This window comes from Salvia hispanica, chromosome 1, assembly GCF_023119035.1.
Source record: "Salvia hispanica cultivar TCC Black 2014 chromosome 1, UniMelb_Shisp_WGS_1.0, whole genome shotgun sequence".
In the NCBI taxonomy this organism is placed as follows: Eukaryota; Viridiplantae; Streptophyta; class Magnoliopsida; order Lamiales; family Lamiaceae; genus Salvia; species Salvia hispanica.
Genome location: NC_062965.1, coordinates 6824295 through 6849182, shown reverse-complemented (window position 1 = coordinate 6849182; position 24888 = coordinate 6824295). Strand labels below are relative to the sequence as shown.

The 24888-nt window shown below is 37.3% G+C and overlaps 4 protein-coding genes across 6 annotated transcripts; 2 read left to right on the top strand and 2 right to left on the bottom strand.

The window, feature by feature from the left end:
- Positions 1-1131: 1131 nt before the first annotated feature.
- Positions 1132-2773, top strand: LOC125202801 (heavy metal-associated isoprenylated plant protein 32-like). Of its 2 annotated transcripts, none has more exons than XM_048101275.1 (3): positions 1132-1287; positions 1395-1470; positions 1545-2773. In XM_048101275.1, the coding sequence occupies exons 1-3, from the start codon at positions 1264-1266 to the stop codon at positions 2651-2653; spliced, it is 1209 nt and encodes a 402-aa protein (XP_047957232.1). In that variant the 5' UTR covers positions 1132-1263; the 3' UTR covers positions 2654-2773. The 2 variants fall into 2 exon arrangements, with proteins under 2 accessions (XP_047957232.1, XP_047957231.1); XM_048101274.1 differs by having other exon boundaries at positions 1133-1293.
- An 11451-nt stretch (positions 2774-14224) lies between these two features.
- LOC125200805 (signal peptidase complex subunit 3B-like) lies at positions 14225-17037 on the top strand. Its single transcript, XM_048098577.1, has 6 exons — positions 14225-14439; positions 14538-14585; positions 15152-15214; positions 15688-15741; positions 16563-16649; positions 16730-17037. The coding sequence occupies exons 1-6, from the start codon at positions 14314-14316 to the stop codon at positions 16853-16855; spliced, it is 504 nt and encodes a 167-aa protein (XP_047954534.1). The 5' UTR covers positions 14225-14313; the 3' UTR covers positions 16856-17037.
- A 53-nt stretch (positions 17038-17090) lies between these two features.
- Positions 17091-19927, bottom strand: LOC125200804 (increased DNA methylation 2). 2 transcript variants are annotated; one of them, XM_048098575.1, is made up of 4 exons: positions 19825-19927; positions 18424-19065; positions 18099-18338; positions 17091-17638 (listed from the first exon to the last, which is right to left on the bottom strand). In XM_048098575.1, exons 2-4 carry the CDS (start codon positions 19046-19048, stop codon positions 17388-17390), a joined length of 1116 nt encoding a protein of 371 aa, XP_047954532.1. In that variant the 5' UTR covers positions 19049-19065; positions 19825-19927; the 3' UTR covers positions 17091-17387. The 2 variants fall into 2 exon arrangements, with proteins under 2 accessions (XP_047954532.1, XP_047954533.1); XM_048098576.1 differs by having other exon boundaries at positions 18424-19026; positions 19825-19899.
- A 430-nt stretch (positions 19928-20357) lies between these two features.
- Positions 20358-22613, bottom strand: LOC125213683. The gene is made up of 7 exons (XM_048114356.1): positions 22308-22613; positions 22115-22195; positions 21742-21779; positions 21394-21473; positions 21063-21146; positions 20752-20860; positions 20358-20672 (listed from the first exon to the last, which is right to left on the bottom strand). Exons 1-7 carry the CDS (start codon positions 22569-22571, stop codon positions 20531-20533), a joined length of 798 nt encoding a protein of 265 aa, XP_047970313.1. The 5' UTR covers positions 22572-22613; the 3' UTR covers positions 20358-20530.
- Positions 22614-24888: the final 2275 nt, after the last annotated feature.

Genomic DNA, 24888 nt, shown 5'->3' with positions numbered 1-24888 from the left:
CAATGCGATGTATTCTCGAATCCAAGAACGTGATTCAAATATATTGTTACGTTTGTTTGTGTCTTCCTTCTCATCCGAACACGTCTTCTTCCTCTATTGCATCTACTTTATTGTAGTGTTGAAACATTTTAATGTGACTTAACATTACTGTCTAAAGATTATAGATGCATATGACTATCTATCAAGTGAAATTTTAGCTACCTTTTAGTGAATTTGCAAGAAATTTAGTCTAGATGTTTTTGATTTTGGGAATTGATAATTGATTGTCGGAAGTTGGTGCCACAAAATCGTTGAAACCCATCTTTAATTTCATAAATTAAAAGTATACTACTTTAAAAGGTGCAATTACAAAATACTAGTACTACTAATGATTAAGTAGCATCGTGTAAGCCGTAAGCGGTATGTGATATGAACGAGTGGCTAACTATACTATACTCCATATTTTAGGCTAACTATACTATACTCCATATTTTATTATGGGAATAACTCGCTGGCATTATCTGATCTACGTGTTTCATTAAATTAATGAAATACTTTTTTTGCAATTTATAGTGGGTAAGTATGATCTGAATCTCTTATTATAAGATAGTACTACTTCTGGTCCATTTAAATGTGCGGATTATTCTTAAAAACTATTCTTACTTTTATGTCATAATAATTAAATTTTATTTTCAATATATAAATACATAAAATATACTTATATATAGTTCAAAAAATTTTGTCACGTAAAGTACTACGGAATTGACATTTGAAATAAAACACTCCAGTATCATCTTTAATACACCTTCTATCTCATTAAAAATGAAATATTTTTCTTTTTTAATTATTTCAATAAAATTAAAATATTTTCTAAAATTAAAACCTATTATCTTTCTTTTTCATTTCTTTTATGTTATTCTCTCCTTATTAACTCATAGAATAACAATATATAAAATTTTATACGGAAAGATAAATGTTTCATTTCTAATGGGACGACCTATGTTTGCACCGTATTCACAAGTTAACTGGAGTATTTATAAAAAATAATTCTAAATATAAATATGAAAATGAAATGATAAAACCAGGATTGTACACTGCTGCTTCTGCTACATTGTTTTTTAAATTCACAAACAATATACAAACCGCCTTCTCTCTCTGTGTTGCTTGTTAATATAAGTTCATAAATATCTCTTCCACTGGATTGTATTTCAATCATTCTCTTGCTTCAAGACTGAGTCGCCATACAAATTTCTCTTTTAAGATAAGATTTCTTCTCTGTTCACCATGAGTAAACAGGATTTGCTGAAGGTCCAGGTACAGTTTGTTTTCAATTCTCCTTCAATTTTAATCTTTTCTCAACTCAAACCTCGTAAAATTGGAGCTGTTTAATCTGAATTCGTTGCTGGTAAATGCAGACATGTGTTTTGAGAGTGAACATTCACTGCGAGGGCTGTATGCACAAGGTGAAGAAGAAGCTGCAGAAGGTCGAAGGTAAGTTCAGTCTAGTTTTGATTAATTGAGTTGCCGAATTTGGGCGAAAAATGAAGATAGTTTGAAAATTGCAGGAGTGTATAAGGTGAGTATAGATTCGGAGCAGGGGAAGGTGACGGTGTCGGGAAATGCAGATCCGGCGAGCCTAATCGAGAAGCTTGAGAAGGCGGGGAAGCACGCCGAGCTCTGGGGCCCGCAGAAGGGCGCCGGAACGACGCCGTTTCCGATCTCGCTCGACCAGCTTAAGAAATTCCAGATTGAGAATTTGAATAAGAATAATAATCAGAAGAATGGATCCGTTCAGCAACTTCCTTTTAAGAAAGGAGTTGAGAAGGTTCCGGCGAAGGACCACAAATCGGTCAGATTCGAGTTGCCGGAGGACGATGGTGAAGATGATTACGACGATGATGATTTGGATGAGTTTGATGAGGAGGATGACGATTTCGAGGATGAATTTGGGGAATTTCATGGTAAGCCGCCCGTGAAAGGGGCTGTTGGTGGCGGTGGTGGGAAGAAGCCGAGTAAGGGCGAAAAAGGCGGTGGTAAAGAGGGGGGGAAGGAGAAGAAGAAGGGCGGCGGCGGCGGCGGTGGGATTGATATGTTCATCAAGGGAATGTTGAACAAGGCTGGTGGGAAGAAGAAGGGGAAACCGGAGAAGAGTAGCAAGAAGAAAGAGGGATTTGAGTTGGGAGATGGTAAAAAGGGGAAGAATGATGATGATGGAATAAATGGATGGAGCAAGAAAACAGGGGATAATTTACATGGAGGCAAACAGAAGCATCATAATCAGCAGCAGCAGGCTTTCAATGAGATGAAAGGGAATCATAAAGGAGGTGGTGTTGGTGGTGGTGGAGGCAGGAATATGGAGATGATGGGGCTTGCGCCGATGAACAACGGTGGGGGGTTCCCGGGGGGTGGACAGGGGAATCCATACAGCCAGCAGCAGCAACAATACATGGCTCAGATGATGATGATGAATCAGATGAATCAGCCTGGCCATGAAGGGGCCTATCATCACCCCATGGCTTATGCAAGGCCGCCGCCGCCTGCGCACATGGGCTACGGTGGTCCGCCACAACCGATGGGCTACGGTTACGGTCCTTACGGAGCACCACCGCCGGCCTCAGGGGGGTATGCTCATATGTTTAGTGATGAGAATACTGATAGTTGTAGTATTATGTAAAAAAAATTTGGGGGGTTTTAATCTTAATTTAGTGGTAGTTTTTTGTTGCCATCATTAGTTTTATCATCGATTGTATTTTATCATGTGTGTTGATGTTATGAAGCAGTTGAGGGTTTATTAGTTCTTGTTTGTGAGTTTTGAGCATGGAGGAGGAAAAATGGATATTCATATTTGATTGAATGATAAGTTGTTATGTGTGTTGTTGGACATGGTCAAGCATTGCCCGTGACAGCTTTCAATAATATGTACGGACGCCCAGAAACAACAAAAAATGTTATTGATTGTTGCATTATTTCTTTTACAGCTTTATTTTGGATGAATTGTTCAATTTTGACACAGATAGTGTGAGTGATGAAACGTTCCCATTTACTATTTGGTTTTGTTCACATGCTGGATTTGGTCTGTGAGTGTCAGTTTGTGTTCTCTTTTTGTTGGGTTTCTTTATTCGACATCGCTACTCATTGTGGACAACATGTATTGGAAATATAAAATAAAAATAAAAATAAAAATTTGTGTTGTGTCTATAAAATGTTATAGTCGATTCTGTAGGAAGCAGTAGGAAGTTAAATTATGGCATAAACATAGATTTTATTCCAGGGAAATCGATCGTACTACTGATACCCTTAATTAATTTTTAAGCAGATATGCTAGACTTTTAAAATACGTACTTAGATAAAACAAAAGATTCGATCTTTAAAGTTCTAAACAAAATACTACTAAAATGATCAGTGTGACAAAATCCAGTACTTGGATAATGAGACAACACGACAATTCATATGTGCTATGAGTTTAAATATAGGGAGTGTGAGTGACGAAACGCTCCGATTTATTTGGTTTCGTTCACATGCTGGATTCGTTCGCTTGGGATGGTTGCTTTCTGTGAGTGTCAGTTTGTGTTTTATTTTTGTTGGGTTTGTTTATTGTATAAGAGCACCTGCATAGGTGGTCTTTGCCTCGAGCAGGCACCGTGCCGACGGCGCTGCGAGCACCCTGCTCGCCGCTGTGCTCTTGCCCACGGCACGGCCCTGCTCGATGCATCGAGCACCGCCGTGCCGAAGAGCACGGTGACATGGCGTGCAGTGATCGGCCAACGACATTTCCGTTGGAATTTTCATTTTTTTAAAAAAAATAAAAAATAATACAAAATATACTCCCTCCGTTTCATAGTAAGAGCATCTCCAATGGTCGGCGAGCGACCGGCTAGCCGATTCCCGGCGCTGGCCGGTCAGCTCGTCGAACCATTGTAAGCGGCGAGCGTGGAATCAGCGAGCGCTCGCCGATTCCCGGGTGCTGGCCGAAGCGCTCGCCGATCCGCTCGCCCCCATTGTCGGCTGGCGATCGGCCAGCGCATTTTTTATTTATTTTTATTTAATTTCTGAAATACTATATATACGCGATTTGAACGTAATTTTCATTTGCACCGCTTGTTTTAACGAGTTTCTCTCTCTCTGAATTTTTGTACAAGAGCAATATTGCGAAATGGAGAACAACAACGACTCTCCTCCAGCCGAGCTCTCCCGCCTTGCGCGTCTACAAACACAGATGGACATGTGGAAAATCGTAAATGAATGGAAGGCGACAACTGACCCTGTGAAGAAGGGGTTTGTTTATTGTGTAAGAGCACCTGCATAGGTGGTCTTTGCCTCGAGCAGGCACCGTGCCGACGGCGCTGCGAGCACCCTGCTCGCCGCTGTGCTCTTGCCCACGGCACGGCCCTGCTCGATGCATCGAGCACCGCCGTGCCGAAGAGCACGGTGACATGGCGTGCAGTGATCGGCCAACGACATTTCCGTTGGAATTTTCGTTTTTTTTTTAAAAATAAAAAATAATACAAAATATACTCCCTCCGTTTCATAGTAAGAGCATCTCCAATGGTCGGCGAGCGACCGGCTAGCCGATTCCCGGCGCTGGCCGGTCAGCTCGTCGAACCATTGTAAGCGGCGAGCGCTCGCCGATTCCCGGGCGCTGGCCGAAGCGCTCGCCGATCCGCTTGTCCCCATTGTAGGCTGGCGATCGGCGAGCGATCGGCCAACGCATTTTTTATTTATTTTTATTTATTTTCTGAAATACTATATATACGCGATTTGAACGTCATTTTCATTTGCACCGCTTGTTTTAACGAGTTTTTCTCTCTCTGAATTTCTGTACAAGAACAATATCGCGAAATGGAGAACAAGAACGACTCTCCTCCAGCCGAGCTCTCCCGCCTTGCGCGTCTACAAACACAGATGGACATGTGGAAAATCATAGGTGAATGGAATGCGACAACTGACCCTGTGAAGAAGGGGCTTCATTTTGATCTCCTCCAGAGTAGGGGGCCGCAATGGCGGCTAGCGCACGTAGCGGCGACGGCGGCGACGAGAAGTGAGGCGAGGCCCGTGTGTGGAAGCTGGAGGGTTTTTTTTATTATTATGTAATTTTTTAATGTACTTTTTTTTAATTTAAATAAAATTATTGCACTTTTCCATATCTGTGTCGTAAATTTAATTCCGTATTTTGCGTGATTGTAATTTATTTGTTTTTTATAATTTTGATGGCTTATGGCTAGCCTATTGCTTGTCCTGATGATGTGGCAGGAGGAGTTTGTGGCTAGCTTATGGCTGGCCTATGGCTAACCTATTCTTATTCTGAGCATCTCCAATAGCAATAGGCTAGCCACAAACTCCTTCTTCCACATGATCAGGACAAGCAACTGGACAAGCAATTAGCTACAACAATAAAAAATACTTTCCTCCGTCCCGGCTAAGATGACACATTGCTTAGCCGGCACGGGGTTTTAGGAATTATTGGTTAAAGTGTTTAATTGGAGAGAGAAAATGTGAGTGTAAGTATTAAAGAAGAGAGATAAAGAAATATAGATATTTTAATAGGAGATTAATTGGAGAGAGAAAGTTACTAAAAAAGGAAAGGTGTCATCTTAGTTGGGACAAACTAAAAAGGAAAACGTGTCATCTTAAGCGGGACTGAGTAAAAAAAACAACTAAATTTACAGCCCCATATCATCCCCTGCCTTTGGCAAAAAAACCGAGGGCCCGGGACCGACGTTTCCGCACCGTTTCGTTGAAAAGGAGGACGAGGAGGTCGTTGTTCAAACCCGGGCTCCCCCAAAATATGCATGCCAAATCCACCCGGGTAATCCCCTACGGCCCCCGAGGATCATGGGGATTTTTTCCCTTTTGTAACCGGGTGAAAAACCCCTTTCCCGTGAAAAGGACAGCTTCTTCCACTCCCAATGCATACAATCTATGTTGCCTCATCCCGGGGAAAACCATGCTTCCCCCTTTTGGGTATCTCCAGATCCCCGATAGTCCCCCGGGGGTTTTCGAATATACCATCACCGAATATTTCAACGACGCCCCCAGTAAATATTTGACAATCCAGGCGCCGTCTTTACCGATTTGGGGGTACTCGGGGCCCCTGTCCGTCGCGCCCCCCGTAGGGCCCAAACCCCATGATTGCCGCAAAGGCACTTTTGGGAAAACCGAGTGGCAGTCATTTTGCCATTTTGATACGTTCCATAATAATAGAGTCGTTTCTCTTTTTAGTAAAAGTCAACACATTTTTTCACAACTACTTTATTCTCTCTTCATCTCTCTACCTTTTTCATTTTCCACTTTACTCTCCCTTGACTTAACTTACCTAAAAATATAACCGTTTTATTACCATTTTTTTGAATTTTTTAAAAGAATTTAATCTCAAAATAATGTATAAATACACATATTCATCATCCATTTTTCATCAAATTATCTCTCACTCATACTTCTCTCATATTTTTGCATAAAACTCACCTCCATCTAGAGATGCCCAAGGTTTTCGGTTCCGGCAGTTAACCGCGGAACCGTAACCGCCGGTTCCGGTTCCGAACCGGAACCGTGACTTTTTCTTGAACCGGAACCGCCATATTTTGAACCGTGGGCCGGTTCCGGTTCCGAACCGGAACCGTGACTTTTTCTTGAACCGGAACCGCCATATTTTGAACCGTGGGCCGGTTCCGGTTTCAAATTTGACGAACCGAAACCGTGCCGGAACCGTGAAAAACCGTCGGAAAACCGTGAAACCGAGCCGGAACCGCGAAAAATCGCCGGAAACCGGTGGTTCGGAACCGTGAAAAACCGTTAAAAACCGCCGAAAAACCGGCGGTTCCAAACCGGAACCGGAACCGTGAAATAGCCTCACGGTTCGGTTCCGGTTCCACATTTTCCGAATCCGGCGGTTCCGAACCGGAACCGCCGGTTTACGAACCGTGAGCATGTCTGCTCCATCTCCTCTTTCACTCAAACAATCTCTAAATTCAAAAATGGATTTGAACGTTATCATTGAGGAAGCGGAGCACGAAAAACAAGAATACTATCAACAATATCATGTCGTCTATGTCGTCGCCATTGCCCCCAGCCCCACCTCCTCAACCAACGAGATCAAATCGCCGCTACATCCCTTGTGACCGGGAGGGAGCCCACGAAAAGCTCGTTGACGACTATTTTTCCGACGAGCTGCGGTTTCCGAAAAATTACTTCCAGCCCCGTTTCCGCATGTCAAAACACTTGTTTATGCATATTGTCAACACATTATCCGCCCATGTTGAATACTTCCAATCACGTAGAGACGCAATTGATCGGCAAAGTCTCTCGGCGTTGCAAAAGTGTACTTGTGCCCTTCGACAACTTGCTACCGGGCAAACGGCTGACCTCTTTGACGAGTATTTGCATGTGGGTGAGTCAATTGGAATCCTATGCCTCAAAATTTTTTGCGTCGGTCTGCCCCACGCCGAGGTGTGTATAGGACGGTGCGCGATATGATCGAAAGAAGACACACAATGCGCGATACCAAAACCACATTGAGCTACAAGAAGACCTAATCCAACACATTTGGGCGGAATTCGGCGACGAGTAGTGGGTTTTTAAAATTTTATGAATTTAATTATGTAATTATGTAATTTTTATTTTTTAGTAATATTTAATCATATTTCGGGTATTTTTAATGCATTTTAATATTGTGGAAATGTTTTTTATAATTGAAGTATTTAAATTGAATAATAGAATGATGAGACCCTTGAGCATGCTCTTGCGGTAGAGCATGGATGTAGGTGTTGTGCTTTTGCGGAAGAACATGGAGTAAAAAATGAATAAAAGTGGGTCCGGGCCCACATCCATGCTCTTTGCCAGGAGCATGGATGTGAGTGCTCTAATACATCTACTTAAGAATATTACTCCATCCGTACCAACTAAGTTGAGTCAAAATTTTTGGATGTGGAGATTAAGGCCATCCGCATCCCTGTCTCTTATCCGTCTCTTAACCGTCTCATCTCTTCACTATTCATGGGTCCCACTGTACTTTTCACCTCATCTCTTAACTAAGAGACAACACCTGCATCCCTCCATCTCTTAACCATCTCATCCCTTAACTATTCATTCAATTTCATTTTTTATTTTTATTCCAACAAATTCAATTAATATTTCATTGAAATATTAAATTAATACTAATAATTCATTAAATCATTAAAAACCACAAAAACTACAACATCCGAAAATACGAAAAATACATCATTGAAATCCTATGGAGTATTTTTAATTTTAATTTTAATTTTTTAACTTTTGATTTTTATTACAATATTAAAAAATATATAAATTAAAAATTACAATATTTTAATTTATTTTATTTTCGAATTTTCCTGATTTTAAAAAAAAGAAACAAAAATAATATTTTAAACGGATATAAACGACGCCCACTCGCGGGCCGACGAGTGGGCGTCACGCACGAACCGGAGCACGCCACGTCGCCAAGGCACGTGTCTCGCCAGCTCGAGGCCAACCTCTTCGGGACGCGACACGCGACGAGACGGCTCGTCTCTTCGGGACGAGATGCATGCCGCATCGCCGTCTCGATGCGGTCTCGTCTCGTTGAGAGGAGATAGGGACCGCATCGAGACGCGATGCGGATGCCCTAGGAAACTGTGTTGAAAAGTAGGTGAGGGGAATAGAGTAGGAAAAATAAATAGAGAGAGTAAAGTAAGTAATGAAATAAAATAAGAGCGATTAAATATTATTTATTTATTTTTATTATTAAAAACATATGGAGTTATAATACATTAGAATATTTTAAAACATGCTAAGATGATGAAGATATAAAAAATTCTTTTGAAGATTTGAAAAATAAAAAGAATAAATATGTGTGAACTGTGTAAGTTTCAATTCTATTAAAATATTTTTAACAAGCTAAAATGATGCAAATGAAAGAAACTATAAGAAAATAAATGTGGCATCAATAGGTGTCGATTGACGACCTGTGCTAATTGCAGAAGAAAGTCGTGATTACAGCTGGACCAAGTATCTTAATTATTAATGTGTACATCTAAATACATTATGAAGCCGTTTTGGGGGTATAGTGGCACTCACACTATATGCACCTGTATACGATAATATTAATTTGGTTAACCTCTGTGCCTAATTAATCCCACCGTCGTGCCGGGCGGCTCCTATTGCGTGTCATAAGCCGTGTCGGCTGGCACTGACAGGACGAGCTTGGGTGTGGGCGGACGATGCTCTCTCGACGCCTATTGGCGCAGATGGGACGAGCATGTGCGTGGATGATGAACAATGGAAGGAACCCTAAATATTTTTTCAGGCGTAGAATAATGCAGTAAAATGTTCTTCTTTTGATGAAGCTTTGAGGGGTATTTATTGCCTCAAGTCATGTATCATGATATGAAAAATCTTCTAATCTAGTTAGGTAAGACTTGGAAAGAAATTAGGTAAAATATCACGCCATCCGATTGCAGTTGACCGTTTTGAATCCTCTGACTCTTTCGGTCCAACTTTCGGCAGTTCCTGTGGTTGCTGGATGTGTTCCTCTTTTTGGGCACAAATTCCGAGATGGACAGGTGCAACTTCAATAGTCGATGGGTACTGGCAGCCGCTGGCTGGCTCGAATGCTCTAGACTTCAGATATCGACTTTTTGCTACTCCTATCTTTTTAGGCTTTATTTTGCACATTTTTCATAAAACACGTCAAAATATTAAAATAGACAAAATGTATGAATAATGGACATGTATTGCAACTTTGACATCAAAAATTGACCCAATAAAGGCCTTAAAACAGTGCAAAATCCGAGCGTATTGATGATGATATGAGGTCCACTTTTATATTGATTTTATAATAGAATGCGAGTGAAGTGAGTTAGTGGAATATGCGGTCTATTTATTTTTTATGGTAAAAATGAAATGCACTCTTATTGTGAGACAGACCAAAATAGTAAAATGTACTGTAACTCTTATTATGAGAATGGATAGAGTATTTAATTAGGGATTCCCTATCTTTCTTTGATATTTCTATGCTGACATGGTATTCCATGTACGCAGCTCAACAGGGGATGATGTAACACCCCACTTTTTCGAACCCTAATTTTCGAGACATAAAATTTATTGCATTTAATGCTTTTAATGCTATGAAGTATGTGGATTAAATGATGAGTGATTTATTGCATGGTTTTTTGTGACCTAATTGCGATTTTGAGTTGAGATTGAGTTGAATAGTCAAACTTGTTGATTATATGACGTGACTATTGAATAGTCAATAATGTGGAGAATGTGACTTGGAGGTGGAATAATAAAAAGGGGTTGAATTTGTGATGTGACCGTGTGAATATTTGATGCGGGGTGAAATAATATTGTGGTGAATTATTTCCTAAGGGATGGGTGAGATTAAATAGGAGCATCATTATTTAATTGGAATTTTCGACCACTTCTATTTATTGGAAAGGAATTCTATTTTTCGTGGATTTAATTATTCGCTTGGGATATTTATCCAAATTAAATCCAAAGTCCGATTATTCCTTATTTTCTCCATGAAATTTTCGACCCCTATGCCTACACATGGAGATTTTCGAAAATCTCCTATTTATGGGAGAAGGGATTATTTTATTATTTGATCCCTTATTTATTCTCTTCCATGAATAAACTTAAATATTCTAGCATATCTTACCATATCTAAAAAGATCTTGTCATATCCTATTTTAATTAAGATTTGAAATTGATTCCTTGTGGAGGAAACATAATTCACGCCATTTCCCTATTTCTATTGGGGAAATTAGTATTTTTATTATGCTCTGTGATATTTTATTCTACTCCGTAAAATACCAAATAAAATCATAGGCTAATTAAATAGTCTAGATTTCGAAATTCTCCTTATTCCTCCTCAAAAATCACGCCAACTACTCCTCCAAATCTTCTCAAATCTTTAATTTATTTAATTAAAGATATTATATTTTGCACTCTATAAATAAGGGAGAAACCCTAAACCTAATTCTCAAAATCACGCCTCCCTCTCTCTCTCAATTCACGCCACTTTCTCTCCCACTCCCTCCCAAATTTTTTTCTACTTTTCTCCAAGATTTCTTCATCTTTTGAGAAGAATTCAAGTTGAAGCCTCAAGAATTATTGAAGAATCAAGATTCTACTTTGTTTCTACCGTTCGTTCTATCGAGAAAATGTATTTTTATATTAATCTTTTTTCATCTAACCGATAAATCTGTGTTCTTGAATCCTCATGCATATAGATTGAGCGAAAAGGGGAAATAATTGATGAATATGAAGTGATGTGCGTGTGTGTGTGCATCGATATACGCGTGTGTGTGTTCGTGTGTGTGCGTGTGAGATGTGTTGAAGAACACTCATGGGCTTTATTCACTAAACTCTTTTATTACCAAAATAATGATTATGGTGTTATAAGGGTGGTTTAAAACGTTATGTCGTGCATGTGATTGTTTTGATTATGTTGTGTGCCTGATGCCTAGTTTGTGAGTCCGCTCCATTAGGCTATAGGGCTATATAAACGAATTCGGGTCCGAGTAGGGCCGCAAACCCTATCAGGCTAGTGTACACAATTGGGATCGGGAGCCGTCCTTCCTAGTCGGCCGGTCTCGTGGGCGAATAGTGTGGCCACACTTTCGTCGCACTATGGAATTGTTGATTGTTGAGAAAATGGGAGAATTGTTTGACTGGCCAGTCTATGAAATTATTTTGTGATACTCGATGATATTCTTTTATAACTGTAAATTCGAGTTCACTATGGTAAGGATGGCATATCTATTAAAATGTTTTGGCATGAGTCCACTGAGTATGTTAAAGTACTCAGTCCTGCATGGATTTTCCCTATGTGCAGGTTGAGCGGCGACGAGCGGTTGGCGGTGCTGACCAAGTTAATTGAATAACATGATCATTTGAAACTCCGAGTGTAGTTGTGTCTTCATACATGGCTTCACCTTTCTCTTGGATGCTTCCGCTGAAACATGAAACTTATTATCGTTTGTTTGAGTTTGAACTTATTCCTTTTGGTTTAAAATATTGAGACATGATGCGTTTTGGATTATATTAAACCCTTGCCTTTTTTAGCATAAATTATGATATCTATTCATCATTGGTTTTTCTTGCTTAAGCCGTCGTCTTATTGCCTAAATAGTTCATTAATTACTTTGGTCAAATCCCTTTAAATGAAACCCTAGCCTATGTTCTTGTTGCATTTAAGTCCGCCAAGGTAGCGATCGCCGTATTTATTATACCCTAGAAGGGCGGATCGTTACAGATGATGTGGTTGATATATTTCTATGTTGACATGGTATTTCATGCGTGCAGCTCAACAGGGAATGATTGGTACAATAATAAATTGCGAGTTAAACAATAATAAACTAGTAAAATGTAAATTTAAAATTTTAACCATCTCATTCAGCCCCATCTCATACAACCATAATAAATTGCTGATTAAGTTAAACAGATGGAGGAAAGCGATAACAGTGATGTTTCAATAGATTTGTTGTAATGGTGTATTGTGTAAGGGTTATTATGTAATTACACATGCGTTGGGTGTATTAATTAATTTATTATTCTTATTCTTAGCTATACATATGACCAGCCCCAGATTTATCGTTGCCGAGCATCTTATCAAAAATGTATTTATAAACAAATTTTGTAGTAAGGCGAAGAGGCATTTAATAAACAAATTTTGTAATAGGCGAAGAGACATCTAAAGGAGAATTAAAAATATAATTTTAAATATGCAGAAACATGTCATTGAAATAAATGTCCCACCACCGTCCACGTAGATCAGCCCATTATAAATAACCCTCCACTTTAATTTGTTGATCCAGTTATAATTAGTAATTACAATCAACAACACTTCAATGTCAGAGTTCGGCGACTCATTCCACCAACTCACAACCTCCATCATCACTCAGCTCGTCGCCTTCCTTCAACTGAAGTACCACGCCACCGATCCGGCGCAAAACCCACTCACCACGCACCCAACAACAATGCTCGTCGCACTCTCGAGCCTCTTCATCTACTACGTGCTCCACGTCGTGCTGCTACGGTCCCCGGGGCAGGGCCGCTTTGCTGCACACGCGGAGCGTTTCTTGGCCTGGTCTGGCTACGCGGCCGTTGCGAGCCTCACAGCCGCCGTGTTCCCCGAAGAGGCTGCCCCTTTCCTCTACACCATATTTGGATTGCTATCAGCATTTGAAGTGCTGTATCAGTATATGCACGGCGAAATCAGGGAAGATGATGGCTCCATGTTTGAGATTTGTAAAATATGTGTTTGTTTCTGTTTCCAACATTTAGGCAAATTGCCTAAATTCTTTCAGAGGGAGACCCCACCTATCCCGACTTGAATTTTCCAAAATTAGTGCTTTCTTTACATGGACTTTTATAATATGTTTTGGTGAAAACTCTGTTGAGTGTGTGTGAAAAAGATTGTTGGATGTAAAATTATTTTTAATTTTGTACTTTTTGGATTTATTTATCTCAATGTTTTCTGGTGTATATTATAGACCCGTTTGAATGAAATAATACTCAGGTTTTTAGAGATGATACATCTTTAAAACACATGTGGTTAACTTAATCAATATTTAGATGTGGATCCAGATATTGACTCGTTATGCTCACAAAAACTTGTGTAACATAATTGTTGAATATTGAATTTAAAAAATGGAGTAAATGACTTAATTCTTTTTTTACTTTGTGCAAAAATCAATAATATCTCTTATTTTATTATCTTTTCTTAATATATATGAGTTAGTGGAATGTAGGCTTTGGTAGCTATGAACCGAGACTCCTATTTGTGAATGGACCAAAATAAAAAAACGGAACTCCTATTCGTGGACGGAGGGAGTAAGTATGTTTTTTTTTCTCTCTTATTTTATTTTTCTTTAATTATTTCTTTAATTCTACTCTCTTCATCCCCGATTTGGAATCACACTTTGACCAGACACAGATTTTAAGAAAAGTAAAGAAAAGTTGGTTGAAAAAGTTAGTGGAATGTAGTACTCATTTTATATATTGGTTTTATAATAAAATGTGAGTGAATTGAGTTAGTGGAATGTGTGTCTTACTTACTATTTATGGTAAAAATGAAGTGTGACTCTTAATTGGGGACGGACCGAAATAGAAAAGTGTGACTCTTAATCGGGGACGGAGGGAGTATCATTTACGATTTTTATTTTTTTTTTCATTTAACTCATTAAAAATAAATGCAATTTTATATTTCTCGAGAGAAATGTCTAAATTTACCGAATTCAGTACACGGAGTCGTCTGCATTAGCAAACCCTAATTTATAGAGCGAGTTTTAGTTTTAGTTATAGTGTTGATTTTGAGAAGCAACAGAAACAGAAACAATGCACTCTTTTGCGCAGAGAGCCAATGTTTTGCTAACGTTCGCTATCACCCTCCTCGCGCTAATGTGCGCCATAGCCTCCGTCTCCGACAACTTCAATTCTCTGTCTCCGAACGCCCAAGTCCAAGTGCGCTCGCTGTATATTTACCGAGCACTCCTATATTCACTATTGCGTCTGCTAAGCTAATTTAACTGTTTTGATATTTGATTTTTCTGGATTTTTAGGTCGTGAATATCAATTGGTTTCAGAAGAAATCTGCTGGCGATGATGAGGTAATTCCATTTTCTCTCCTTCTGTTTGATGTGCTGTGCTAATTTTGCCTGCTATTTCTGCAACTTTGATGGATTTTTGAATTTCTTTATGTAAATTGCAATAGAATGCATCGTTTGTTATTTATGTGATTATGAACTGAACTGAACTTCTCAGAGTATTAGAATGAATTAAAATTATCTATCTCGCTGCTTCTCAGAAAACAGCCTTGAAGCCAGCCTTCCTTTCTTTGAGCTTCAACCAAAGGGAATTGAATTTTATTTTTTTTATCTTTTGTTGTCTCTCTTAGATTTCCTCTTTAATTTTTTTTTTTCCATTTTCAATTCTTTTCCTATCTACTGTAGGGGATTTGTTGCCTGTGTTCTCAATTGGCATAGCAAACACATGACCAATTTCAAAGTTTGTGCCCTTATTATTGATGCACTAAATATCACAATTAATTTCAACTTACAGTCTTACACACAAAGTTGTGGGCATCTGATTTTTCGATTTTGTGAAGCAACAAAGCGAAAGTGATTCTGGATGGAAGTTCATACATAATTGTCCAATGAGTTTTTAAATTATGCAGGTTAGCCTGTCACTGAATATATCAGCAAATTTAGAGTCATTGTTCACGTGGAACACAAAGCAGGTATGTTAGCATGATCACACAGTTGTCTCTACATTACTGTAGTGTCTTCTGTGTATGCTATGATCTTGGTGTTTTTTAGTGTCCAGAAGAGGTCTTTTTGAACTCTTTTATCGTTGAACTTGTTTGCTTTTCGTCATATTGTCCTCTGATGTTGTGTTGGTATTCATATTTTTTGTCTCATTGTCTCGTAATTCAGATTGCAAGCATAATAATATATGTGGTCAACTCAGTTTTCAGTGGCACAAAAATGGAACATCATGAGAACAGTTGTGTTATGATTATCCAAAGATGTTTACTATGAAAATGCAACTAATCTAGAATCTATCTGAATGATCATGCCACTGTATGTAATTTTGAATTGAACTGGTGTTGAAAAGGTGTTTACTTTGCACCTCCTATTTATTGTCAGGGTTTAAGAATCAAAAGGAGTAGCAAAATAAGTTTCCACTACTTAATCTTCAAATATTTTGCAGGTGTTTGTATTTCTTGCTGCGGAGTATGGAACCCCCAAAAATGCACTTAACCAGGTTTGTGGATCCATAAATCCAGCTATACACATATTTTCATTATTTGCCCATGGTATTGGTAGATCATGTGTGCCTTTCACCTGAGTATTTTTACACAATTATATTTATGGCGTTCAGTAGAATTCTCTAGTATCCAGCTGTCATCCAATTCTTGTTAAAGTGGATGTGCTTATGTCACTGTTAATTTGATGTATTGTTTCTTTTTCCTAATGTTAGTCTATGGTTTAATTTTCCAAAAGTAGCTTCTCCATACAAAACTTTTGCAGCTTATCCTTTTTCCCAACCAAAAACCAAATGTGGTTGGTTGTATATGTGATGTGCTACACATAGTGATTATGATGAACACGTGCTTCTTTCTATCGATGCATGAACTCCTCAAGACCTCGGCCATATTTAGTTCCTTTTTTTTATTGAAGTTCTGATATACTCACAAAATAACTGAAGTTGAATCTGAGCACGGTTCCTTTTTCTTTTGCTTATAGAAGTTAACATATGCCCTTTCTACATTAGAGATTGATCCAAATACATGGGAAGTAGTTCTCCATCTAGGTCATGGGAGTCATTTAAACTCTTTACCATTTCAATAACACATATTGCCGTTCTTTAATGAATTGCATCCAGATCAATCTACTATCTAAATTTCTCATTGACCATAATCTGTACGAGCTAGATTTTATGACCAGTATTGAGTTCCATATGAAATCTTGAAGTTAGTATACTTGGTTATGTTATTCTTTATTGACAATCAAGTGTTTCATATGTTCCTTATTTAAAATCTTTCTTGATGTGCTTTGCTAATGAATTTGAATGTACTATGACAGATCTCCCTATGGGATGGTATAATACCTTCCAGAGAGAATGCAAAGTTTTGGATCCATACATCTAACAAATATCGGTTCGTTGATCAAGTGAGTGATGATTTATATGGTGGTTTTTCTTGTTTGGTACTACTCTATCCGTAATATTTAGAAATTTCACTTGTTCGCAGGGGAGCAATCTGCGGGGCAAAGAGTTTAACTTAACATTGCATTGGCATGTGATGCCGAAGACGGGCAAAATGTTTGCTGACAAAATAGTGATGAGCGGTTATCGGTTGCCACAAGCATATAGGTAGGCAAGTAATGGCGCATCTGCAGCTTGGCTTACTAGCTCGATAGATGATTGCGTCTATTTTAGATTTGGAAGAAAAACCAAAGAGATATGCTGTTGTTTTACCAAAAAAAATATATAAAAATATTATGTATGCTACATAATTAGACACTTATTCTTAGTTTGCAAGGTTATAGTTCAACATTATGTAATGTATCTTTGCACTTGCTAGTTTGACTGCATCTCACAAGCACTATACGTGATCTTTGAAAACGAATCGCATACCAAGAAAAATAAGAGAATTTGGGGATGCAACTGTACTAATTGCCGTTTTCAGTACATTAGAATATGAAATCCCCACAACTAAAAGAAATGCAGACACAGTCACATAAGATTCAAGCAAGGATTGTCCAACACTACTAAGCTGTAGTAAGATATGGGTTAGGGTAGGGGCATAAAACATTGATCCAAGACTGCGAAATGATGGCTTCCTAAAATGGCAATCCACAAGTCATATATACGGAAGCTAGTGATGAGGAGAGAAGACACAAGTCAATCTAGGTAGTGTATCTCAGTGCTTTCAGTGCTATCCCCTCAAGAATCCCGTCTGTGGCAAAAGTCCCGTGGAATTGCTGAGGGTCAACTGGGCCAGGCAGCTTGAAAGAGATGCAGAAGGGGCCAGGCGGGCAAAGATTCTGACTTCGCATCTCAAATACTTGAGACCATTTCTCCACTGTTCTTTCACCGGTCACTGTCACTCCTTTTATGATCACCGTGCCATCACTCTCAACTTCACAGCTAAAGTCCTCTGCAATGTATCGTGTTAGGTTTCATGTTACTAAAGCTAAACATGACAGGAGTGTGGAGAAACAAATCCTGTCACTAAAATTGAACATGACGATTAGCAAAGGGAAAGAAGCAAGGTTAAAACAAGCTTTTTCCACATTAAAATGACCTATTAGAAATGGTCACTCATCCCACCAAGTCGATGTGGGACAAGATTTAAAAGATTTAACATGACCAAACAGACAATTTAAAGCCTTATAAGGGGGGAGGGTTATCCACACTTATATAGATTAGATAGGATTATCACTAAGTCGAGGTGGGACAAGATTTAAGAGATTTAACATGACCAAACAGAAAACTTACATGTATAGATAGAATAGGCTTTTCTTAAATAATTTACCTGATCGCTACATATATTTAACTATGAATGCTCAAATTATGCCAGGAATGTAATGTCATGGATCCTTAGAACTGGAACTTACTTGCATCCCTTTTTACTCCGGGAAGAGAAACACGAAACAGATAGGAGTCCTCTGCTTCCCCAATGTCGATAAGTCCTAGAACTGGTCCGAGATGGCCTCTTGCAGCACTTCCAGTAACAGCAAAACCACCGTTAGTTGAAGAAACAAGGTTGCTCCATTCTTCCTTAGTAGGGCATGAAGGAAGGAATAACATTCCCTGATCGATTTCTTCCCCAGAACTAGCCTTGACTTGCGATAGCACTGTGAAACCGCATGCCACGAGGTAAGTATTAAACATCATAAGAAGAATAGCTAAAATGCATTGTAGAAACAGATGGTTCATTACCATCAGGACTTGTCTCAGTGCCCGGAATGCAATCCAGATGTTTACCATTGTCGCTTGGCATTGTACCATCTAACTCTGATGTCTCTTGCACTTTGTTATTACATAAAGCCCTGTCATCCACTGTTTCGTGTGGAACTAGACTCTCCAAATCCAGATGGAAATCTTCTAACCCAGTGAGCCTCTTAAATCTTTCGAGATCACATGGCTCTAGGTAATTCATTTTGGGGTTGCTTACGAAGACAATGTTATCAATGGTGCCATGTTGATCTCTACTGTGAGATCGGTGGTGCAGCATGGGAGGAAAGAGATCGTCAAACTGAGGGTATGTCTCAGAACCTTCCACTACAGCCGGAACACTACCATGAATATACTGAAGCAGCATAGACTGCTTAACAACAACGGATGGGTCAGCTTTTCTCAGCACATAGTAATACACATTCTCCATTACTCTAGTGTTTATCTGTGAGCCTGCTAAGTCATTTGCAAGGTATTGTGCGAGGCCTTCAGCATGCCTTTGCAAAGCAGACTTTTGGGGATTTCCTCCCTTGAGATCCGGGGCAAAATAGGCTCCCATGACCAGGTATAGAAGAAAATGCTGATCATCTGTCAGCAAAATATAAGGCATACTTTCTATTTCTCAACCTGCAGAAATTGGATATCTCGGTTTCACTAATTAGATGCAATAATAAACCAAAAAGAACTATATACGCCATAATCTGTGTATTTAAGGAAATTTATCCTAAATGGAACTTGTAGAGATGCCCAAAAAATTGTGAAAATTGTGCTAACCTCAGTAGTCTACCATTTGAGTTTGAAATAGTGACTCAGTAGAGATAAGACTCAACAAGTAATATATTTAGCATTGACAAACAAGATCCATTATCATAGTACCATATAACGCAACAGTGTTGATGAAACAAAATGGATCATTTTCTACATGATATTACGAAGTTAGGTATAAGTGCAAACACACTGAATTAGTCTCTTGGAATATTTCTACCTTGCAAGTAACCAGAATTTATTATCAGTACAATTTATAGAGATGAGTTGAGGGAACTAGAGCTCAGGAGGAGGAATTTGCTTTTCTTCCACCTTCCAATTCCTAATCTACACCTAACACAATACTACATGATTTCATCTCACTTTTCAAAATTAAAAATAGATGAATCTGGGGGGCAATTCATGAAACTCGAAGATAAAAGTAAATTACAAAAACATTAGCAGCAATCGCAACTCATGAAATTCGCAGACTAATCTTCATTTACCTTATGATTATTTTAGATATAAATTAGGCAATATTGTTACGTAATTAGATTTTAGGTAGGTTGGAATGAAAAGCACAAAACTAAGAGAATTGTTAATCGAGTAAGTGTGAAGATGAAGAAGGAAGAGAATCGTTACCAGTCAGGTGAGATTGATTCCGCCCAAATTAAGCTGGAAATTGATGTCCTCGTAGAGAGAGAAAGGGGGAAAGAGTGAGTGAGTGAGTTAGTGAGTGTTGAAATGAAGAAGAAAAGAGAAGTAGAGCAGAGCATCAATTTAGTCATGCAGTGCCACGGCTGCAACTTTACTGCCCCGTCACCGAATCTCTCGTGAAAAATGTTGTGTCAACTGCCACGTGTCGAATAATTAATTCAATATTATTGGACATAAAATGTGTTATGTAAAATAGTGAAAATTGTTGATCTTTTAAATTGCTATATTATTCTTATAAATTAAAATAAGTACTGTAATTTTTTATAGGTAAAGTAAGAGTAAAAACACATTTTTACTGTCCATTGAAGCCCATCAATCAGAGCAATTTCTCGTTTTATAGTACTCTACTTTTATGAGAAGAGGGATTTGGAGTTCAAATTTAATTGTTCCTCTCATCTAAGTCAAACAAAAACACGTTTTTACTAACACTTGTTTTCATAATAAAGATATAATTATAATATTGGAATTAAATTTATTCAAAATAGGTACATTGATACATGAAGGTTAAGTAGAATCTGTACAGTGCCCAAAAAAGTAAACAACAACTGTTTATATAATTATATGAATTCACATCTGCTAAAAACCAACAGTGACATTCATTGGATTTCTTAATCTAGCCATTGAGCTATGTTTAGAGCCAATCTACATGCTTGCTTGAGACCTTGGGATTCTTCTTAGGACTTTGATATCGATTATTCTCGTATCGGGCTTTAACAATGAGAGAGTAAAGGAACTCAGCCTCCGCTGATGTATCATATGGCATGTTGAGGATGCTGCAAGAATTCGCATTAAAGAATGACTAATTTTCACAAAGAAGAATAATTCAGGTTAACCCATATAGGCAATATATACCTGTCAAGAAGCTCCTCTAGAATAATTCTCTGTGATGGAGTGACATAATGCATACAACTCCTTGGACACTGACCGACTGCACGTTGAACTTGATAGTCTCCAGCATGCCCTGACAAACAAACTCTATCAGCAAAAATCCACTGAATCTTATAGTCCTACCTCATATATAGATCACACTCAAATTGAGAATAATACGATAGTTCCATTCTGTAGTTGCTTTTCCTTTCCTACTCTTATCACATTCTCTCGTCCGTGAATAAAGTTCGACCAAAAGTGTTATACTGGTCCAAAAGTAAAGGTGGCAAACCAACCTTGAGATGTTGCACGTGCAGTCCCTGTTTCTGAAGAAATTCTAAAAGCATGTGGGGCTGTACTTACACATGAATATGGACAACCTGCATATTTTGAAATGAGAGTGAATTTAAGGAACCAATTCTTCATGCTATTGCTAAATCATCATATGGATTGTTTCGCTAACAAGGACTCTTTGTTACAAGGATTCACTATATAAGTGACATTTTTCCAAAAATCATATGCATTTCAGTCCTTTACACAGGTGGAGTTTTAGACATTTTACATCCCATATCCTCAATACTACTAGTATAATTTTGGATCAATAAGAAACAATCAAAGAGTTTGTACTTTTCCCCATGCAAAGAACCTCATTGATAAAGACATCATACGCCTCACACTCTGGTTGATCAAACGGATCCATACATTCCCTGCAGATGTGAAGTGTTGGGTGGATCAACCGAGCATAAGAGATTATGGCATATATCATAAGATTCATAACCAACAACCTTATGTGATAAATGACCATGCAACATTCTTATCGAACTACGGATACACGATGTGTCACCATAACATACACTAGAGAGTATGGTAAACTGAAGTCTCTTGTTCCTATAATTGTGTAGAACAAAGTCACACCATCACCTAATGATCTAATCTAATGCAAAAGAAGGAGAAGCATTAGAGTGTGCCCTTTACCTTTCAATAATTTCTGATTTGCTGTAGTTGGATAAAATCTGTTTGATATAGCAAATTATGTTGGTTAGGAGAGAGTGCCACATATGCAGCAGAAGGCCTAAAAATGAACAGTAGGAACTGAAAAATGCAGGCTCCATTTTGCTGATTGAAGAAAGCATAAGTGTAGCTGTGTAGGTGTATATTAGTGTACAGAACAGCCCAAGCTCAAACATAAATTGAAATCCTCACATCGATTATTTTACAAGAGCCATTTCGAGCCAATAAATGCCCTAAAAATGCATCGTCAATTTTATTCTCAAATCAATCAGATACTACGAAATCATCTGCATAAACTCAAATGATGAAAATACGAAACAAAATACTAATCAATGACCTCGTATGCTTGAATCACAAGGCGAATCATCGTATCCGATGCTTGAGCATCTCCCATCACATCCGGATGAAACTGCTTCACCTGCAATTTTCACATTACCGAGTGAGAAAGAAAATCGAGAAAAGGCACAAAATTGTCGAACCTCAATTACAAAAGCAAATCACGGAAATGGAGAAAAAGAGGAGATGATTACTTTGACTCGAAAAGCAGCTTTGATTTGTGCGGAGGAGCACTGAGGGGTGAGTCCGAGCACGCCATAGGCCCGAGAAAGGGTGAGCGGCTCATCATCATTCGCATCGCCAATTTTGCCGCCATTATAACTGCAGCGCAGTGTAGATGAAGAAGAAGGAGAGAGTTTGAGGCGAAAGAGGGGAGAGTTAGTGTAGTTGAAAGCAGAGAAGGAAGAGAGGTGTGAGAGAGAAACTGGATTCCGATTGCAGACGGAAATTGCGTCCATAATTGGTACAACCAACCACAAATTTCAGTTGCAACGAACGAATGGTCATTAGTCATCACTATTTTTCTACTTTTCTTTTTATTTATATACTTTTTTTAACTCAAGTGTTTTTCTTCGCAAATCAATATATTCCTTTTAATTCAACGATGATAAAACTTGTAAATTTTTTACAATTCTTTATACTATTTTAGTTATTATTATGAGAAATTAAAATTATGAATGTGCAAAAACACATTATGCATTGGAGGAGTTATAGTCTGATTTATATAGGGTTTTGTGATTTATTCTAGAATGATTGTAGTTTTTCTTTTAAATTTGAGTTTGAGATATTGGAGTTAGATTTAAGAATGTAAAAAAGCACGGTATACATTGGAAATTGATTATAACTTTTAAATTAAAAATTGTTAAAAATTTTAAAAGTGAAATTAATCTTACGATATTCTTAAAATAAAACAGTAAACTCAATTAGTATTAATATGTCATATATCAAATTTAGTATACTCAATGAAATAGTGAATCAAGCCTTAAAATTCTACTAATATTTTAGAAAAAAGGAGAAAATATTAATTATATGACTTTAAAATGCTAAATAGATTAGTTAAGAATATGTAACTTTTTGTCGGAGTTTTGATGCAACGTTACAATACCAAAGGATTTAGTTATATTGCAATTTTAAAAAGTAATGAATTAAAATCAAAATCATAAACTTAATTAGTATGAACAAGTAAAATATCAAATTTTTAATCTTGCAAAGTTTATCTAATATCATAAAAAGAAAAACAGAAAATATTAAATAATATTTAAAATATTAAATAATTGAGTTAAAAACACATGATAAATTTTAAATAACTGATTTAAAATATTTAAATAACTGTTATTGGAGTACTCTTTATTGAGATTCAACATAACATACCAAAAATTAATGAAAAAATTAATGAGATAAAGAGAGAATAAATTGTGAATAAATTTTTAAAAGAATACGTTAATTTAGTTGATGGATATGGTGAACATAGTTTTAAATTTAATACTACTATTTTATAAAATTACATAAACATTCAAAAATTTAGTAAATTTTAAATTATCAGTTTTATTAGTTTTTCATTATTAATTAACGAAAAAAAGAATGGTCAAAGTGATAAATTTTTCCTTATCCTTCTTTTCTTTCATTTTTCATATTTTCAAGCGTCCAAGTGAATTTTTTAAAAAAGAGTTAAGACTCAAGAGTGGTAAAATTGAAAGTAGGTCCCAACTACTTCCATTTATATCTTGTGTAATTAAGCATTGAGATCTTAATTAATACTCATATATATAGATAATCATAAATGCAAGGGCAATGGAGTATATAGACACACAATAATTTTAATTAAAAATAAAATATAATGCATAATTACTACTTTAACCTCATTATGTGTTAGATATTATGTCTCCAAAACATTTTTCTAAAAAAATTAATGTGTAAATGTGAAAGTGTCGAGAAATTTATTGCATATTTTACAATTTAAATCTTACTCCGTACAATAGAAAGTATTATTCCGTCCTCACAAAACAAGACATACTTTTTGGCTTGAGTATAAGCAAATAAAGTTTCGATAGTTAAATAGAACGAATAAAGTAAAATAGATAAAATAAATAAAGCTGAAAAAAGTAAGAGGAAAAAGAGATTGACTACAAAAAATGACTCACTTAGCTTGGTGATTTAGAACTCTTGCTAGAAAAGAAATGACTCAAATAAAGAAATGACTAATTTAGCTTGGGAATATATACCACCACTATCGGGTTAATCTTATGGGGTAGTGATAAAATGCAAACTTATATACTGTACAAACTCAAAACTCCTAAACACAGCTTCAACACAATTTCAATCCAATATCAATACATCGTAAAATTTCAAAATTTTAATGTCAACAGAGTATCAACACAACGTAAAATTTCAAAATTTTAATGTCAACAGAGTATCAACACACAACGTAAAATTTCAAAATTTTAATGTCAATAGAGTATCAACACAATATCAGCACAACATCAATCATTGACTACCGTTGAATTCTGTTGACATTTTCCTGTTGATGTTTTTTTGTGATCTGTTGACATTTTTCAATTATCCAGATCATAGTTTTTGAGTTTATACAATATTTAGAATTTTCATTTGATCCCATGCTTAACCTATGTGTCTCTATCTTCACCTCCGTCCCCTTCAAACCATACTTCTTCTACTACACAAAATAACCGATTTTTCAACAAAATTCTCCATTTTCCTATACAATCAACCATCATTCTTCCGCTTTTAATAAAAATTCACTATTTAACTCTAGAAAAC